Raw genomic sequence first — 17,582 nt, forward strand, 5'->3', positions numbered from 1 at the left:
AGAGATCATAGGTACAGTGGATGCTGGAGAGCGATGAACATCATTAGTGTGTGTATGTCTGGGGGGAGAAGGAGGAGGAGGAGGAGGAGGAGGGGAGGAGGAGGAGGAAAAGGAGGAGGAGGAGGAGGAAAGGTAGGAGGAGGAAAAGGAGGAGGAGGAGGAAGAGGAAAAGGAGGAGGAGGAGGAAGAAGAAGAGGAAGGGAAGAACAGCAGAGGATATCTGTAGAAAAGCATTTTACTCAGTCTCAGTGCAACCCCACATTTCAACTTTAAAACTGAGGATTGTCAAGCTTGATGTGGAGTTGCTATAGGTATAAGCACATTGAGATGGTTCATTACCTCTTTCATCCATGCTGCATCGGTACGAGCCTTTTCCCGCCTTGAAGTCTCAACTTGGGCAACATACTTCTCCTGCAGAACAACAGCACAGTCAAATCATACGCTCACATTGCGCTACATCGTACATGTACTGGATTCAGAATTTGCGAAACCCCGAGCTGCAGCAACTGCTCCTCATCCTTGGACACGCAGTGCTGGCTGGTGGCCAACATAATGTTTAACATGATTGTGTAAAATACAAGAAGTTGGTAGCAGGATAGACGGCACTTGAAAGATGCCCTGTGATGGAGGTGGTCTTCGTGAAGCCAGAGAGGATCAGCTGGATTGCAACTGATCTGGTCAATTGCACATCTAGCAATGGTGCTCTGCTCAATCACTTGAAGAGAGGAGTAAATAATGAGGTTGCAGTGCGGCATCGGAGTGAATGCAGGTCACAGTATCAACCTACCATTTGGCATAGAATCTTCCCGTCCAATACCTCAAAAGTGTAACTTTAGAACAGCTTAGCTAGGTACTTAAAACTCAGTATTTAAACGGCATCAGAACAAACAAAACTTGAGTCAAGGAATAAAACAGGACTGGACAGTGCTCAGCCAATACCTCTTCCAGCATTCTGTTCAATATCTGCATGTCCAGCTCCTACATTCAAAAGAAGGACACAAGCAAAGAGATACCCTGTATTCATGCTGAAGCCACTGACATGCGACAGACAGATACAGGTATTTGATCAGCAGATCGTGGTCTAAGCACCTGGATTTTACACAGTCCGGGTCTTACAGTCAGGTCGTACAATGGGGCTTACGAGTCCGGACCTTACAGCCTGGGTCTTACAGCCATGAAAATAATGCATTTAGTATTTGCCCAGTCCAGCAACTGCTTCGTCAAATGACACAGAGCAACGCCAAGCAACTTGAACATGATTGTTGCCGTACTACTTTCTTACCAACTCTTCCTGGACCAGCCGTGACTTTCGCCGTAGTTGTGCTTTGTACTGACGAGTTAGCTGACGTCTGTTCCAGCCAGTGTGATGGCAGGGAGAACACGAGGAGTCGGTAGCCGGGAGAGAGAGAGAGAGAGAGAGAGAGAGAGAGAGAGAGAGAGAGAGAGAGGAGAGAGAGAGAGAGAGTGAGAGAGAGAGGAGGCGGGGGGGGGGGGGGAGAATCTTAGTTAGCCATACATTACATGTCTATACCCATCATAGTACCAAGATAGCAGCAATCTCGTGACAAGACTAATCGCTGCATATCATTCCGCTCTACTTCCAAGCGATGACGTGGTGTGGTGTGGTATGGGGTGGTGTGGGGTGGGGTGGGGTGGTGTGGTGTGGGGTGGTGTGGTGTGGTATGGGGTGGTGTGGGGTGGGGTGGTGTGGTGTGGGGTGGGGTGGTGTGGTATGGGGTGGTGTGGTGTGGTATGGGGTGGTGTGGGGTGGGGTGGGGTGGTGCGATGGTCTATAGACAATGATGCTTTCCCACCAGACAGATCACACGCTCTTAGGGATTGATTCATGCTATTCGGCATGACACATGAAGACCGCATGCACCAGTGTGTACGGTGATCAAACACTACCTGATGTACATGTGCAGAGGGTTTGTACAGAAGAAACACCCGAAGTATCACTGACCCATATTCAGCTTGCTTGTGTTGCTCCTCAAGTTTTTGTCTTTCATCCTCCTGCAGTGCGAAAAAACATATCCAAGCATCGATCCCTATATCAATGCGCAGAACTGGAAACCACTGGACTTGAGCTGGAAGTTTTAAAACTTACAGAACACACCATCTTCAGCAGCGACTTGACGCAATGAATTAACCTTGACCGCAATATTCATGACGAGTGCATCATGTGCTAGCAATGCATATGCACCATGACATACCCGTTATCCCCCGCAGTACTGCTTCGTTAGTTTATGAAATGACAATGAGAGTGGGATGAGAAAACACAACTCTACGAATGCAGTTGCTTGCTTATTGTCTTAGGCAGTGCCTTACAGCCTCGATGATCGCCTTCCGCTCCATTAGCAGTTCATGTTGCTCCTGTTTAAGTCGTGTTGCCTGCAGTGAAATAGCACACACTCAAATCAGTGATGATGATCTGTGGGTCCATTGTGGGAACGTAGCAAGGAAGAGATGAACAGTAAGGAGGAGGAGGAGGAGGAGGAGGAGCAGGAGGAGGAGCAGGAGGAGGAGCAGGAGGAAGAAAAGAGGAGGCGGAGGGGGAGGAGGTGGAGGGGAGGGGCGAGGGTGAGGAAAAATGTTGAACTACCTCACCAGCCCTGTCTGCAGTGCCCTTGTGGTGAGTGCAAGGAAGATGTCTGCACAACCCATGGATATCCTGCAGGACTGCAGGTGAACCAGCATACCTCCTGATCCTTGAGCTTCAACTGCCTCATCTGTGCTTGAAGTTCCTCAGCAACAGCCCTTCGTTCACTGAGCACAGGATGAGAATGCAACACACACATGCCCAAACAAACACACACACACATGCACACACGCGTGTAAATGGGCACGGCCTCTCGTCCGCATTGTGTATCGGTATAACAGCCCATGCAGCACAGAACTATCATTCTACCACTGAGTAACAGCAATCAAGTCCGCTTTGCTGCCAGCCTACCTTTGACGACTTCTCTCTCGGGCAGCATGCTCAGCTTCCTGCCACTGCCGTTGTCTTTCTTGTTCCTCTTCATACCTGCAGATAGTCAGGGTTGGATAGGAGTAACATGGTCAGGGAGAGAGCTTAGAGCAGTACCATTACGCTACAATGTGATGCTGTAGAATGGTACTGGCTGCTTGGATGTTAGCACAAACGTACACCCACCCAAAAAGAATATAAACTAAAGGCTGCTAAAGAATCAATGCATAGACACAGGGAGGTCGCTGACTGCTATCGAAGGCCAGTTTTGTACAATATGCAACCTGCGCAGCAATGTCGGAATAACTAAATACAGCCCCTTTACACATATGTACATGCGTGGTCCAGTTTGACAAACTAATTCAATAAATTGCTGGACTATCTCACCTTCTACGCTCCTCCTCGTCTTTGCGCAGCCTCTGCAAAACACACAGCATACCATTGAAGAGGAAAAACTAAGTCGCTTTGATAACCAGGAGAGCTCAAGTCCTTTGATAACCAGGAGAGCTCAAGTCCTTTGATAACCAGGAGAGCTCAAATCTTTGATAACCAGGAGAGCTCAAATCTTTGATAACCAGGAGAGCTCAAATCTTTGATAACCAGGAGAGCTCAAATCTTTGATAACCAGGAGAGCTCAAATCTTTGATAACCAGGAGAGCTCAAATCTTTGATAACCAGGAGAGCTCAAATCTTTGATAACCAGGAGAGCTCAAATCTTTGATAACCAGGAGAGCTCAAATCTTTGATAACCAGGAGAGCTCAAATCTTTGATAACCAGGAGAGCTCAAATCTTTGATAACCAGGAGAGCTCAAATCTTTGATAACCAGGAGAGCTCAAATCTTTGATAACCAGGAGAGCTCAAATCTTTGATAACCAGGAGAGCTCAAATCTTTGATAACCAGGAGAGCTCAAATCTTTGATAACCAGGAGAGCTCAAATCTTTGATAACCAGGAGAGCTCAAGTCCTTTGATAACCAGGAGAGCTCAAGTCCTTTGATAACCAGGAGAGCTCAAATCTTTGATAACCAGGAGAGCTCAAATCTTTGATAACCAGGAGAGCTCAAATCTTTGATAACCAGGTGAGCTCAAATCTTTGATAACCAGGAGAGCTCAAATCTTTGATAACCAGGAGAGCTCAAATCTTTGATAACCAGGAGAGCTCAAATCTTTGATAACCAGGAGAGCTCAAATCTTTGATAACCAGGAGAGCTCAAGTCTGTGTAGTGTTTAAAGTAGTCACTCAGTAAGTACTAAGTGTTAGGTACCTCCTCCCGTACAATCTTACCTACAACCTTTCCTAAGCTGGCCGGCCTGCATGCACCCGTACTACGTCATACTCACCTTTCGTTCCGTTGGCCTCGGTAGCTACTTGTGCGCCCATGTTTGCCATAGCTACCCAGGCCCTTTATATTGCGTTGTTTCTCAGTCGAGCTATCTCTCTTCAATAATCTCTCTCTCTTCAAATAATCTCGCTCTCGTCAATAATCATAATGTAGTCGTAGTAGTTCGTCTTTGTCTCCGTCTCTTCGTCTACCCTAATAAATGACGTTCCACCTACCTGTCCCGTTGCGAATTGTATCTGGACAATATTGGGTCTAATTCATACTCAACATTGGCGCCCAACGTGGGGCTCGAACCCACGACCCTGAGATTAAGAGTCTTATGCTCTACCGACTGAGTTTCTCTGCAGCTAGCAATGATGTCACCAATGACGTAACCAATGATGTCATCGGAACTTTGCAGTGTGATGAGGATGCAAGGCGCTGTGGCACGGCTGCGGGCGAGAAGACGCGGAGCAGTGAGTCAGGTATTGGCGGCATGTCTCGTTGTCAGCGTTTTCTCACTGTCTGCTTCTTAGGTGTGGCGGTGGTCACATGTCCGCTGAACATGGCGCAGCTCAGTCCGTTCTTTTCTCACGCCGCACTGGCCACACGGCCATCGGCGCGGTGTTCAGCATGAATCAGATCGGGTGCATTGCGTTCATCATGCACGACCTGCCGAACATCGGAAGCAAACAGGCGCTTGTCCTGGGTGTCGCGGTACAGGGCGCTTGCTCCCTTCTGTTCTCCGTGCTCGACCGCATCTCCAGCTGGCGCGTGTTCTTGGCGTACGCGTACGCCATACGCTTCCTGCAGGGCATGGCGTTCACTACCACCACCATCGCGGCGCAGTCCTATCTTACACAGATCTACCCGATGAACCTTGGCTTTGTCAACGCACTGATGATGATCAGCCTGTCGCTGGGTCACGCTGTTGCCACCGTGCTCGCCGGAGGTCTGTACGATGTTGGCGGCTTCATGTTGCCATTCATCGTCACCGGGGCTATAGCCTGGTGCGTGACCGTCGCTCTCGTGCTCTTCATCGTCGACGTCGACGCGCTGACGACTCGGCGGAATGGCGGCGCTCGCGAGCGGCACACGGGGGTTCTCGCCGCACTGCGAATACCCTGGATGTGGTCCTGCTCAGCTACATCCTGCTCATCTTCGTGGTATCCAACCTGGCCTACAGCTCCAGCGAGGCTCTGCTTGCCACGCAGATGAGAAATGTGTTCGGTGTACGCTCCGTGACCGTCGGAGCGGCGCTGGCATTGCAGGTTCTAGCTAATATCGTATCGTCGCCGATTGTTGGCAAGCTGATCGACAATGGCTGTAGTTGTTACGTGCTGGTGTTCGTGGGCATGCTGCTGAACGTGGTGGGGTGCCTGCTGGTCGGGCCCTCATCCTTCCTGCACATACCCGCGTCCCTGCCGCTGGTCTTCGTCACCATGGTACCGTGGGGCGTCCCCCGCGTTGTCATGGCAGTATCGGCCGTGGTGGCGGCGTCGGAGCACCTGCGGCTGGTCGGTGTGGGCAGGGACGTGGAGACGCGTCTGTTTCTCTCCGTCGGTTCCGGTATTGGGCCACTGGTGATGAGCCCGCTGGTGGCCGTGCTGGACTTCCAGGCCGCCTTCACCATCCTGGCGTGCGTGTACCTGGTCCTGGCCGGACTTCTCGTGCTGTTGAAGTGGCTTGATTTGATTGTGCGAAAACTGAGATCACATTTTAAGCGTGATGGTGGTGATGATAAGCAATGTAATGATCTGGATCTTAGCACACCATTGCCAGGTGAAGTTACTGAGCTACAGCCTCTTAAACACTGATTGCCATTCTTTTCTGTTCTATGTAACTTATGAGGTTATTATTATATTGGTACATTTTTATTTTGTGTGTTCATTAGCTTTCAGTGCGACACTGAAGCAGGAAAAGAGAGAGAGATTATTGAGGAGAGATAGCTCGACTGAGAAACAACGCAATATAAAGGGCCTGGGTAGCTATGGCAAACATGGGCGCGCAAGTAGCTACCCAGGCCAACAGAACGAAAGGTGAGTATGACGTAGTACGGGTGCATGCAGGCCGGCCAGCTTAACCTTCTGAGCACGCGTGACGTTCTGACACGTCATGACCACTGCCACTGTGACACGCGTGACGTTCTAGAATGTCACGAGTCAGTGCGGAAACATTGATACCGCGTTTCTTCCGTGGCGTGGCGCCGAGCTGTACCGCTGCACAGAGGACTCCTAGGATGTACGAGTACAGTAACAAAAAATGCGAGTCGCTCCGTACGTTTGAACTGGAGTTTACATGCGCGTGCATACATTTTGCGCAAAACTACCTTTATGAAAACGGTCATAACTTTTGTAATCTTTGTTGTATTTCCAAAACAAAAACAGTTATGTGCTCAGGATACATGAAAGAATCGTTTGAAATCAAGTTTGCTCACATAGAGTGAATTTAAAATTGTTACTGCGAGGCAGAGGTTTTCAATGGGCCCGGGCTCAAAAGGTTAGGAAAGGTTGTAGGTAAGATTGTACGGGAGGAGGTACCTAACACTTAGTACTTACAGCGTAGCTGCCAATCTTGTGAGTTTCTCCAGTCCGGGCCAGCATTAGTTTGAACTGCTCTTTGTGCACAATGTTCAGGTCTGTGCATGCGGCATATGTACATCATGCGTGCACTGATAAACTCACACTTTGTCGCTCCAGCTGTTGAGCCTCCCATGTAGCCTCGGTGTCGCGCTGCATTTGCCGTGATTCGAGCTGACAGACCATTGTGGAAATTTGCCAGCATGGAACACACAAAACAGGAAACACACAGACATGTACGTAATATGAATTTGCCATGATTTATCCACTCTAACCTCCCAGGTATATGCGGTCCAGATTATGCAAAAGGTGCCTTCAATGATTCCAAAGCTTTCAGCCTCAGAACACCACATTACCTCAATTTCCCCCATTCCCCAGCTGGCAGTGAAATTTCTACCTTACTTTGTTTCACAAATTGAGATTGGGTGACATTCTGGAAACGCTACGGAATCACCAAAATGCTTTGCTGGTCATATTCTATGTACTTCGAAGTAGGGATGAAACGATCATCCATTTCTTCTTATCGAGTACCGTTTATTATTAACGATCGAGTTATCATAAAACGAGTATGCTGAATTTGTATGACAAATATATTTTACTGGTCTCCGGGGAATATGTGCATGACACACCGGATCCCAAAAGTGCGAAGGTGCCTAGAAAAAGGCGTGGATTTTGTCACCTTGGATGACGCGTGCTGGAGTTGACTATGCAGACAGTGCGACTTAGCTAGTACTATGCACATGCAGGGATGAATTTACTGTCATATTTTTGCATAGTGGTTTCTGCTATACGAATTCACAATTGTGTAGCAGTCTTTGATTTTTATTAGCATTTTTTCTTTGAAGGTAGGGTATTTACCACATTGTCCTTCTTGAGAGTGATGCCGGAAGCCCATTTGCAAAAAAACGACTGAAGCGTACATATGCACGCAGATTGAGAGTGTCTGCACCCCATACACCGCACTGTATGCATGATACATGACAGCACAGGCTAGGCATGGATAGTGTGTATGCATCGCAATTTTCTGCGAGTCATGGTGACTTTTGAGTAGCAGTAGATCGATTTTGCATCGCAAACTGCGATGCGATACAGGATAAATTCATCCCTGACATGTACACTGCACATGTACAAGTAGTGCATACTGGATAACAGCATAACGAGTAGCGATCACAGAGATAACGAGTAAGTTCCGAGTAATCGGCATAATCGTTTCATCCCTACTTCGAAGTACAGAGGACTTAAGGGGTGAGACCTTGTGCGTTCTTCTTAGCTGAATCTGGATCATTTTGAACTACAAGCATATGTACTTGCATGGAACTTACCTGTCTCAGTTCTCGGCAGTTCTCATCGAAGTGCTGTTGGAATTTGGCTTGAGCAAGCTGCATTCAGCAGAGATATATACATGTATGGACATACACGGTGAACCTCGTGGATAACGACCTCTGATATAACAACAAGTCACGAGTAACGACACAACCATTGGACCTAGTGACCACTTGACTACATAGTTTCCATCTCACGAAAAGCAACAAATCGTGAATGCCAACATTTTTCTCATGCACGGTAGAGGGCCGTTATTCACAACGTTGACTGTATACACACAGCTACAAAAAAAACAGTGAAATTGTTATTCTGCATGTACTCGAAGTATACATGCCACTGAGCCGGTTACACTGAACAGTGAATAGGAATTTGAAGAGACCATGAGTTATCTAAGACCATAATCTCGTGAGTGAATTCCTCACCTTCTTACGCTCTTCCTCTCTTCTACTTCGTAGTGTATCCACTCTGTGACAAACACAGAAGTTGCAGATCACATCAAGAACATTGGAGGATCGGTATGCAGTATAGTTGCACAGTGATTCCGTCATCCAGCAATGCACTAGCTAACATGCCAGGGTAGAATTCACAGTGATCCTTGCACATTGGCAAGCCTCAACACCAGACATGCCGATGATGTAGACTGATCACCAGCAGCAGGAAAACCCTGTCGAATAACTCCAGCAAACGTGACACGTACTGCTGTTGATATGGCGTGAGGCCCTTTGCACTGTAAAGTGAACAATGCGGTGGTGTAACTGGTGTTCACACATCAATTGTGCAGACATGCAAGGATGATCCCTAGGAAAGGTAGCGTATGCTGAGTGAGGAGTTACTACCACCAGGAGGCTCTCAAAAAACAGAGCGTGAAATCAATAACGAGCATGGCGCAGAGGAAAGTTTGTTCACAGTCGTTCTAGGATACAGCGCCTATGCCATAGAAACAATTCCTTTCGCTGTTCAAGTGGGCGGGATATACGGAACACCCCTCCCCCCCCCCCCCGCACACACACACACACACGGACACACATATACACTGTACCTGTCTTTCATCTCCCTGAATTGGTCCGACTGTGTGCCCTTTACACCGCGAAGCTCATCCTGTACCGAAACAGGGGATCACAATCAGAGACATGTAGCCACACACTGGAGGCACTGGCTGAACCGGACACGGAGGTACAGGATGCATTGCAAGCATTGTATCGTTGCAGACTGCCAGTTCTAAACCCAGTCACCTAAGAGAGGCCCACGGTCCAGTGGCGGATCCAGGGGGGGGCCCAGGGGGCCTGGGCCCCCCCCCCCCCTTTGAAAATTTCGACCTTGATCTACAGGATTACAGTACTCAGTAGACTGTAGAATGAGCGCTCGAAATGACTTGGCGTGTCAAGTGGGTCACTCGTGCTGGGTACTTTTATACGTGTCCGGTCACTGCGCGATCCGGTACATGGTGTCACGCACTGAGTCTGTACTAGTCAGCGCGCTGTGTACCGGTGTACAACTACCTGACTACTGTACGCACTGCGACCTGAGGACACGGCCGCACTTCAAACATGTGAAAAACGTGCCAAAAATGCAGGGCCTGGTACAGCGATCGCGTTGGGCTGAAGTCCAGTATTGTGCACGGTGCTAGCTGTCGACTTCGTCCTTCCTTTTTTCTTTTTCACTTGTCAGAAACTACAAGTAAACGCTCTCTAGCTCTCTACTTCGCTTGTAGCCAACGGGTTACCTTCAGATATGAGATGAAGAGGAAAGGGTCTGACATCAGGTCGTTCTTCAGTGGACCGGTAGATAAGAGAGCTCGCGTTGGAGAGCCGTCCAAAGGTCCGTCGCGGCCGCTAGCGCTGTCGAGTGGAAATGTTCCAGTGCAGTTTGAAAATGTCGTGAGAATGGAATAAAACTAGGGACCGCGTACCGGCGGATTCTGCTCGAAAAGGTGGCATATTCTGCTCGAAAAGCAGTGAAATTGGCAGAACCATACAAACCTTATGGCGGGCAATTCCTCGAATTCTGCTCCATTTTTTTATCCACATACCAAACATCCATGAAACTTACCAGAAAAAGTACAGAATTCTGCCAATTTTTCTGCCGGCAGAATCCGCCGGACCCTAAATACAACAGCTCTTCACAACTACTTCAGGACGACTTTGTTGTTGTTGTATTTGTTGTTGGGGGGGGGGGGGGGGCGGATACCTTGGGCCCCCTCTTCGGCCAAGTCCTGGATCCGCCACTGTTAATCCACCATTAGTGCTGGACACCAGTGACTACATGTGAATATCGTGGTCATTGCCCTAGCCTGCCCCAGTCGGACAGTCTATATTTGACAGGACCATGGAGGAGTATGGCAGCACGTACTACATGCAGTGGTCACTAAGCCATTACTGGTGATCACGTATAAAAGGAGGACCTCCTGTTATCCGAGGTATTGTCAGGTACAGACACGGTGATGAGCTCTTTTTAACGGTCACCAGCCTCTTCTGATGAACCTGTCAGCGGGGATCTGGGGGTGAGGTGGGCACATGGGACCGTGGAGTCATGTCATTGGCTTGTGTTGGACTAACAAGTTTGTGAAATTGGCAGGCAAGTGAGAGGCCAGGAGTTCACATTCTGATGCTTGAGGTGCGGAACATTAACGTGATAATTGAGATTCGAACATCCCTAGCTACTACCGGGTATATGCAGGCCCATAATCATACAATGCAAAGTTCGTTTCATGTCGGTGACCGATCCAGCAGGAATATGTGTCCAAACTGCATATCATTCAGGATCTCGACCTGACTCCTAGAGTATCTCAGTTTTAAAATATGCTACTTAGTTAGAAACTGCGGCATAATGGATGTCTTTTAATTTTAAAAGTCTCTGTAAAGTGGATGTTTGTGCTGCAGAATGCTTCCTCACCTCGTAAAGTTCCCTCTCCTGCGTGAGCAGGGTAGAAAGCCTCTGCCGACGGTCAGCAAGCTTTTTTTGTTTCTCTTCCGCAGTGTAGCGAGATTCATATGCTGCAATGCTGCGGCACAGAGGCGAATGAAGAAAGCACCGGTCCGGACCAGTGAATGTGGCAAATACATGTACACACACACACACACACACACACACACACACACACACACACACACACACACACACACACCTCAGACATGCCCATAGCGGAAGCGATGACAGCGAACAGCTATGTTAGACATAGCAACTTGTGCTGGGATTATACCATTCAACAGCTTGCAAAGCTGATGAATTGACCGCCACTATTTTTAGCCTGGTATCCACCACACAGATGTTTGAAGTGACTTTTCCTGGCCTGTGAATCCCTATTTTCCATTTTTCCATTTTTTTCTACACACACCACACCACATACTCCGGCATACACTGGCTATCAAAAAAGGATTCTTTCTAGACCAAAGAGTGGTATATTTGATAAAATTTAATAACGATAGAAATATTTACGATACTTCTCCAGACGTTTCGTTGTTCTGAACAACATCGTCGGTGGATAAAGAATGGAGGGCTTTGGGTGGTGGCACGGGTTAATAGGGAGTGATGGTGGTGAGATGAGGTGAGAAGGTGAAGGTGGGAAATACATGTATCTAAGTTTATGGTGAAGGTTAGGTGCGAGTCGATACAGGTGGGAAGGCGTACACCCTTCGGGTAGAAGTGTAGGTTGGTAGAAGGTGTTGGTGTGTGTAGAAGGTGGAGTGGCGTAATGGAAGTGTCGGGTTGATAAATGTGGGAGAGAGTCTAGGTAGGGTGTGGATCAGCAATAGGTGTTGGTGTATGTGGTGGGTAGAATTGGCAAGAGGTGTGTGTGTGCGTGTGTGTGTGTGTGCGTGTGCGTGTGTGTGTGTGTGTGTGTGAGTGTGTGCAGAGAGGTAGCCGACAATGTTCTTCCTGCGAGCGCTGGCTCCGCAGTGCCGGAGGTTTGGCGGTCCACAAGTGCCCCAACTCCCGGATGCTCCCCGCGACATCGTCTCGGGCTCCGTGCCAGGCGGCGGTGTCTACCATTGCTGCTCAGGCGACTCCTCCGCCGCCGCGTGTGCGGCTCGCCCTCTCATGCTGCAAGGCCCACTGTGGGGCCTGTGGCCGGTGCTGCCGCTCTACTCGTGGATTCCAAATCCATAGCTGCCGGAGATGGCTCTCTCGTCGTGCCGATTGAACATGGTCCCTGATCTCTCGGCAGACTGCCGACTTTCTGCCGTCGCGCGTCGTTTTCCATGTTGTCGGCCCCGCGAGGGGACACGTGACCGTAATGGCAGTGTTTACCAGGACCAGGACCAGGTGCGTGCGAAAAAGAGTAAGGTAGTGAGTATTGGTATGCGTGGAAGGAAGATGTGACAGAAGGTGTGCGCTATAGGCAAGGGGTGCAGGAATATTTTGAGGTGGTGGGTGGGACTAAAACAAGAGGTTGTGATTCGTCTAGTGATATTTATAATATCAGCAATAGCAGCAGTATATACAAAGAGGTGTGTGTGTGTGTGTGTGTGTGTGTGTGTGTGTGTGTGTGTGTGTGTGTGTGTGTGTGTGTGTGTGTGTGTGTGTGTGTGTGTGTGTGTGTGTGTGTGTGTGTGTGTGTGTGTGTGTGTGTGTGTGTGTGTGTGTGTGCAAGCCCGGCGGAACTGGTCCGGCTGGTCAGGCCATGGCCGGACCAACTCTTTGGCCACCAACACCTGTCTACTGCTGAAGGGGTCATGTGTAATTTGATTACCCTCCATATCATACACAAAGCAGGAACGACTAGGGTATGGCCGGACCAATCCAAAACTGCTTCCGCCGGTCCTGGACTGTGTGTGTGTGTGTATGCGTGTGCGTTTGCAAGCTTTTTGGCAGTGTAGTGTGTTGGGGGGGGGGGGGGGGGGGAGAGCACCGGGTGTTCTTCTTCTATTGCGATCATTTTTGGATGGGTTGGCAGATAGTGGATGGTGGCAGGCAAGCTATGCCAAGAATCCAGTTCCCATATCTTCTTTTCTTCTGTTGATAGTTGGTTTCTTGTCGCGAATGGCATATGCCTCACGGATCCGGAGCCTCAGTTCATCCCTCTCCGTGAGCTGAGCAATCTTGTGCATAATCTCTGGGGTGGCGTTCGGGTGTTCCCTAGCGTAGTGCACACCGAATGCAGACTTCTTGTCATGAGATTTTGCAGCATTTGTGTGCTCTTGGGCCCGGGTGTGCACTTGCCTCCCAGTCGAGCCGACGTATCTCTCGTGACAAAGGTGGCATGTAGCTTCGTACACGGCAAATCTGCAGGTGCATTTCTTCCTGAACATAGGGCATTCGCGCATTCTGCATTTTTCCGATTCTCCTTTTTTCTTCTTGAGTTCTTGGATGGTGGGGGTCGAGGGTTAACGAGGCGTGCCGTTATGCCGTTTTTCTTAAGTGCCTGTTGTACTTGGCCGTTAACCTTGTCGGAGATGTATGGTACTCTAAATACCAGTTGTTTCCCTTTTGTTTGTTTACTTGTGTTTCTTCTTCGGGCTTGCACTTTGATGATGTGTTCTGCAGAATAGCCGTTCCCTGAAAGTTTATCTGAGATGAGGCGTCTGGCTTCCTCCGCAAACTCAGGCGTGCTGTTGTCTTGTGCTCGTTTGTATTCATTGTTAATGACCGCCATCTTAACCGCCGTTGGATGGTGGGAATCTGCGTGTAGTGTTATTCCTTTGTTTGCTTCTTTTACGTAGAGCTTGTGTGTGACTTTGCCGTCGGGAAGAATCTTTAGTCTGATATCCAGGATTGGTAGGAAACCATCTTCGTCCGGCAACTCCAGTTCAAACTTGATTGTCGGGTGTTTTCCGTTGAGTTTGGTCAGTAGAGACCGTGCTTCCGCAGGAGTGTCAACTGCGGTTCCCGAGTCGTCTACATAGCGAACGAACACTGGCAACGGCGGCGAGATGTTTCTGTAAATGTGGCGCTGTTCAAAGCGATCCAGGACGATGATGGCTATTGTGCCGCCGAGTCTGCTGCCCATCGCCAATCCCCTTGTCTGTTTGAATGTTCCATGGGTTGGGTGTTGGAACACGTTATATAGAATCAGTCCGAGTAGCTCTTTTAGGTCGACCGGTGTGAGGGAGTAGGTATTGATTTTGAAGCGATTCGCGTATTCGAGGACGGTGCTGATTCCTTCTTCAATGCCAATGTTTGTGTACAGCGAGATCACGTCGAATGAGATGGGGATTTTCTTCTTCAGTTCTTCAGCACACACACACCTCTTGCCAATTCTACCCACCACATACACCAACACCTATTGCTGATCCACACCCTACCTAGACTCTCTCCCACATTTATCAACCCAACACTTCCATTACGCCACTCCACCTTCTACACACACCAACACCTTCTACCAACCTACACTTCTACCCGAAGGGTGTACGCCTTCCCACCTGTATCGACCCGCACCTAACCTTCACCATTAACTTAGATACATGTATTTCCCACCTTCACCTTCTCACCTCATCTCACCACCATCACTCCCTATTAACCCGTGCCACCACCCAAAGCCCTCCATTCTTTATCCACTGACGATGTTGTTCAGAACAACGAAACATCTGGAGAAGTATCGTAAATATTTCTATCGTTATTCAATTTTATCAAGTATCAAAAAAGTATTCTTTCTAGACCAAAGAGTGGTAACTCTTTGGTCTAGAAAGAATACTTTTTTCGTTTTTTGATATTACAATGAGAGTGGATAATCAACGGCTTGTCCACCAACTCTCATACACTGGCTGTTGGTAACCACCCAGGAGAATGAAAGAAAAGTCAGGAAGAGTCCGAGAAAGAGAAGAAAGACGTGTGCGACCATAATCGTCGGGAATTGAACCCGCAACCTCTCGATTGGAAATTGACTGCACATACCACTGCACCATATGACACACACACACACACACACACACACACACACACACACACACACACACACACACACACACACACACACACACACACACTCAGACTCAGACATGCCCATCGCTGAAGCGATGATCGCGAACAGCTACACATAGCAACTCGTGCTGGGATTACACCATTCAACAGCTTGCAAGGCTGATGAATTGACCACCACTAATTTTAGCCTGGTATTCACCACACAGCTGTTTGAAGTGGCTTTTTTCTGGCCAGTGAATTCCTATTTTTCATTTTTCATTTTTTCAACACACACAACACCTTGAACCTTAACCTTGAACCTTAAACCTTGAACACACACACACACACACACGAGCGCACGCACACAAAGCCTCTTCAGTAGGGATCTCAGCGCGTGAACTGCGCAGCCAGTCTGCGCAGGTGAGATTTTCGATCCCAAACGCGTCCAGTGCAGAAATCGTGGACAAGAACATTTTTTTCGAAATAAATCAAGTTGAAGAAGACAGTAGAAATGGCTGAATATTGCGTCCAGGAAAGCACGTTCTACGGCCATCTCCAAGCTACCTATCTCCCAGACACTCTCTCAGAGGAACTATGGAGGGTCAAAGAGCACAATCTTTCACTCTTGGACACAGCGTGAACACCTCTTCTACTGAGCGCGATGTCTTCTCTCCGAGTGATAATGGCGGCGATGTTCGCGATGGCTGATGCACTGAAAATCGAAGTTAGGACAATCTAACCGGAGAAAACGTCTGAATTTTTGACTGAATCCTCTCTGAAGTGGGTTCTTGCCGCATGGAAAATTTTAGGAAAATCGACGGGGCAATATCGCCTTGGCCACGCTGTCCTTACAAAGTATGTTTGAACGACGATGAAGATGACGATTCCGCTAGTGTCCACCGCGTCCCCTAGTGTCGAAAATCGACCGTCGCCATTTTTCTGCTGTGTCCGCGAGCTGCACTCAAAACTCGATGACGCAATGTATGCGCAAACACCCTGCGCACTGCACGCGCTGAGATCCCTATCTTCAGGACAAGTAAATGTAGTGGTGACTCATCACTCTCACTGAGCTGGCTGGATATGTAACGTTAGCCGAACGTTGCAACAGGACCAGGACTCAAGACAGATACTGATATATTTAGCATTCCGACAAGTCAATGTATTCCTCGGAAATGGTGTTGAACGACAGAGGGAACAGGTGATGTAGGGGAGAGGAATGTTCCAAAAACGATGTGACTCTTCTCCCATAATATAATTATATCAACTGTGTTCCCTCTGTCATTCAATATTATTTCTAAGGGAGACATGGATTTGTCGAAATGTTGAATATAATTATCTGCCAGTATCCGTCTCAAGTCTTGGTCTTGTTGTGTGGTTTGGCTATTTCAGTTATGCAGTTTGAATCTTCTAGCTGGACCTGTGCAGGTGCCTCATCCTGTTCAAAATCAAGTTTCTGCCAAATGCGCTAGCTGACAACAATGCCCAATGCCATTGTGAAAATGAATGAAGCACAGACACTTTGCTGCAAAAGCGCTTCGCGGTTTGTCCTGGGTCAAGTTCTCCCTGAAGAGGACGGTTCTTCCTTCAGCACGTCAAGAGCTTTGTTGCCAGTTCCCTGGACCCGGACATGCTTGATTACGACTATGGCCGAGCACAAAACACCTGAAAGTCAATAGCAGGCTGAGCTAGGTAAGGGCATTCAATGATTGCGGCCTTAGTCCGACGAAATGGCCAGTGTTGCCTAGTTATGCGGGCACATAGTCATTATCACCAGTGCAGGCCCTTACCTATCTCCGAAGCTCCGCTCTGACGACCATTGGTTTGTCTTCGCCGAGCGAACGTCGGCAGATTGGAAATAGTTTGAATGACTTGCCCAAGTCGACCGCTGCTCGGCTTCACGGGCTCGCCGCTGCGCTATCATACGTTCTTGGTCCAGGCGAAGCGGGACGTCTCGCCGCGTGGGATTATAGTAACGGACGTTGCCGGCCATTCCTGGCAAAGCCATGTTAGGTCTGTTCAAAGGCTCCTCGCCTGATTTTTCCAAACTACTTTACTGAACTGGCCGAACGCCTGAAAGAGAGATAAACTGCTGACCCTACATAGAGATGGTGCTAGATCGACTACCCACTGGCTGTCCTCAGTTGCTGATCAGTTCCAGCAGGTCACACTCGCAGACTTCGGCAAGTGTTGGGCGTCGTGTTGCACCTTCCTAGCGCCAAAAAATCAGCCAGTGCCGGTGCATGGAAAGAATCATGATGTGAAACCACCACCTAACCTAAGTCCTTAGCTGGTGAGTCTTGAAGGTAACTGGTTGGCACTTGCTTGGCAGTGAGTTCTACACGTAGACTAGAGTAGAGATGAGGTTTGGCAGCCGGACAACTGAAGTCGTGAAGAGTAAAGAAGTCTAAACCGACGAAGTCACAAGTGACAGGTACCGCCGGTATGGACATGCAGCTTCGGAGTTCAGAGTTGAAAACTAGCGCCTCTGCTGATTGATTCTGAACTGTTGAATATTGTCACCATGGAAATCAGCTCGGGTAGATCGCCGTGCA

The 17,582-nt window shown here is 48.7% G+C and overlaps 1 protein-coding gene across 1 annotated transcript in view; it reads right to left on the minus strand.

Moving 5' to 3' along the window:
- The window catches only part of LOC135814909 (trichoplein keratin filament-binding protein-like), a 21,856-nt gene extending 4,505 nt beyond the window's left edge, over window positions 1-17,351 (minus strand). The window contains exons 1-14 of the mRNA XM_065328107.1: window positions 16,818-17,351; window positions 11,086-11,194; window positions 9,233-9,291; window positions 8,616-8,658; window positions 8,193-8,249; window positions 6,976-7,044; window positions 3,356-3,387; window positions 2,951-3,025; window positions 2,700-2,766; window positions 2,329-2,391; window positions 1,964-2,013; window positions 1,283-1,349; window positions 940-978; window positions 340-411 (exon numbers count right to left, since the gene is read on the minus strand). Coding sequence (XP_065184179.1) covers window positions 340-411; window positions 940-978; window positions 1,283-1,349; window positions 1,964-2,013; window positions 2,329-2,391; window positions 2,700-2,766; window positions 2,951-3,025; window positions 3,356-3,387; window positions 6,976-7,044; window positions 8,193-8,249; window positions 8,616-8,658; window positions 9,233-9,291; window positions 11,086-11,194; window positions 16,818-17,035 — 1,020 coding nt within the window. The 5' untranslated portion in view covers window positions 17,036-17,351. The remainder of the gene's footprint in view (window positions 1-339; window positions 412-939; window positions 979-1,282; window positions 1,350-1,963; window positions 2,014-2,328; window positions 2,392-2,699; window positions 2,767-2,950; window positions 3,026-3,355; window positions 3,388-6,975; window positions 7,045-8,192; window positions 8,250-8,615; window positions 8,659-9,232; window positions 9,292-11,085; window positions 11,195-16,817) is intronic.
- Window positions 17,352-17,582: the final 231 nt, after the last annotated feature.

Source organism: Sycon ciliatum, chromosome 4 (genome assembly GCF_964019385.1).
Source record: "Sycon ciliatum chromosome 4, ocSycCili1.1, whole genome shotgun sequence".
NCBI lineage: Eukaryota > Metazoa > Porifera > Calcarea > Leucosolenida > Sycettidae > Sycon > Sycon ciliatum.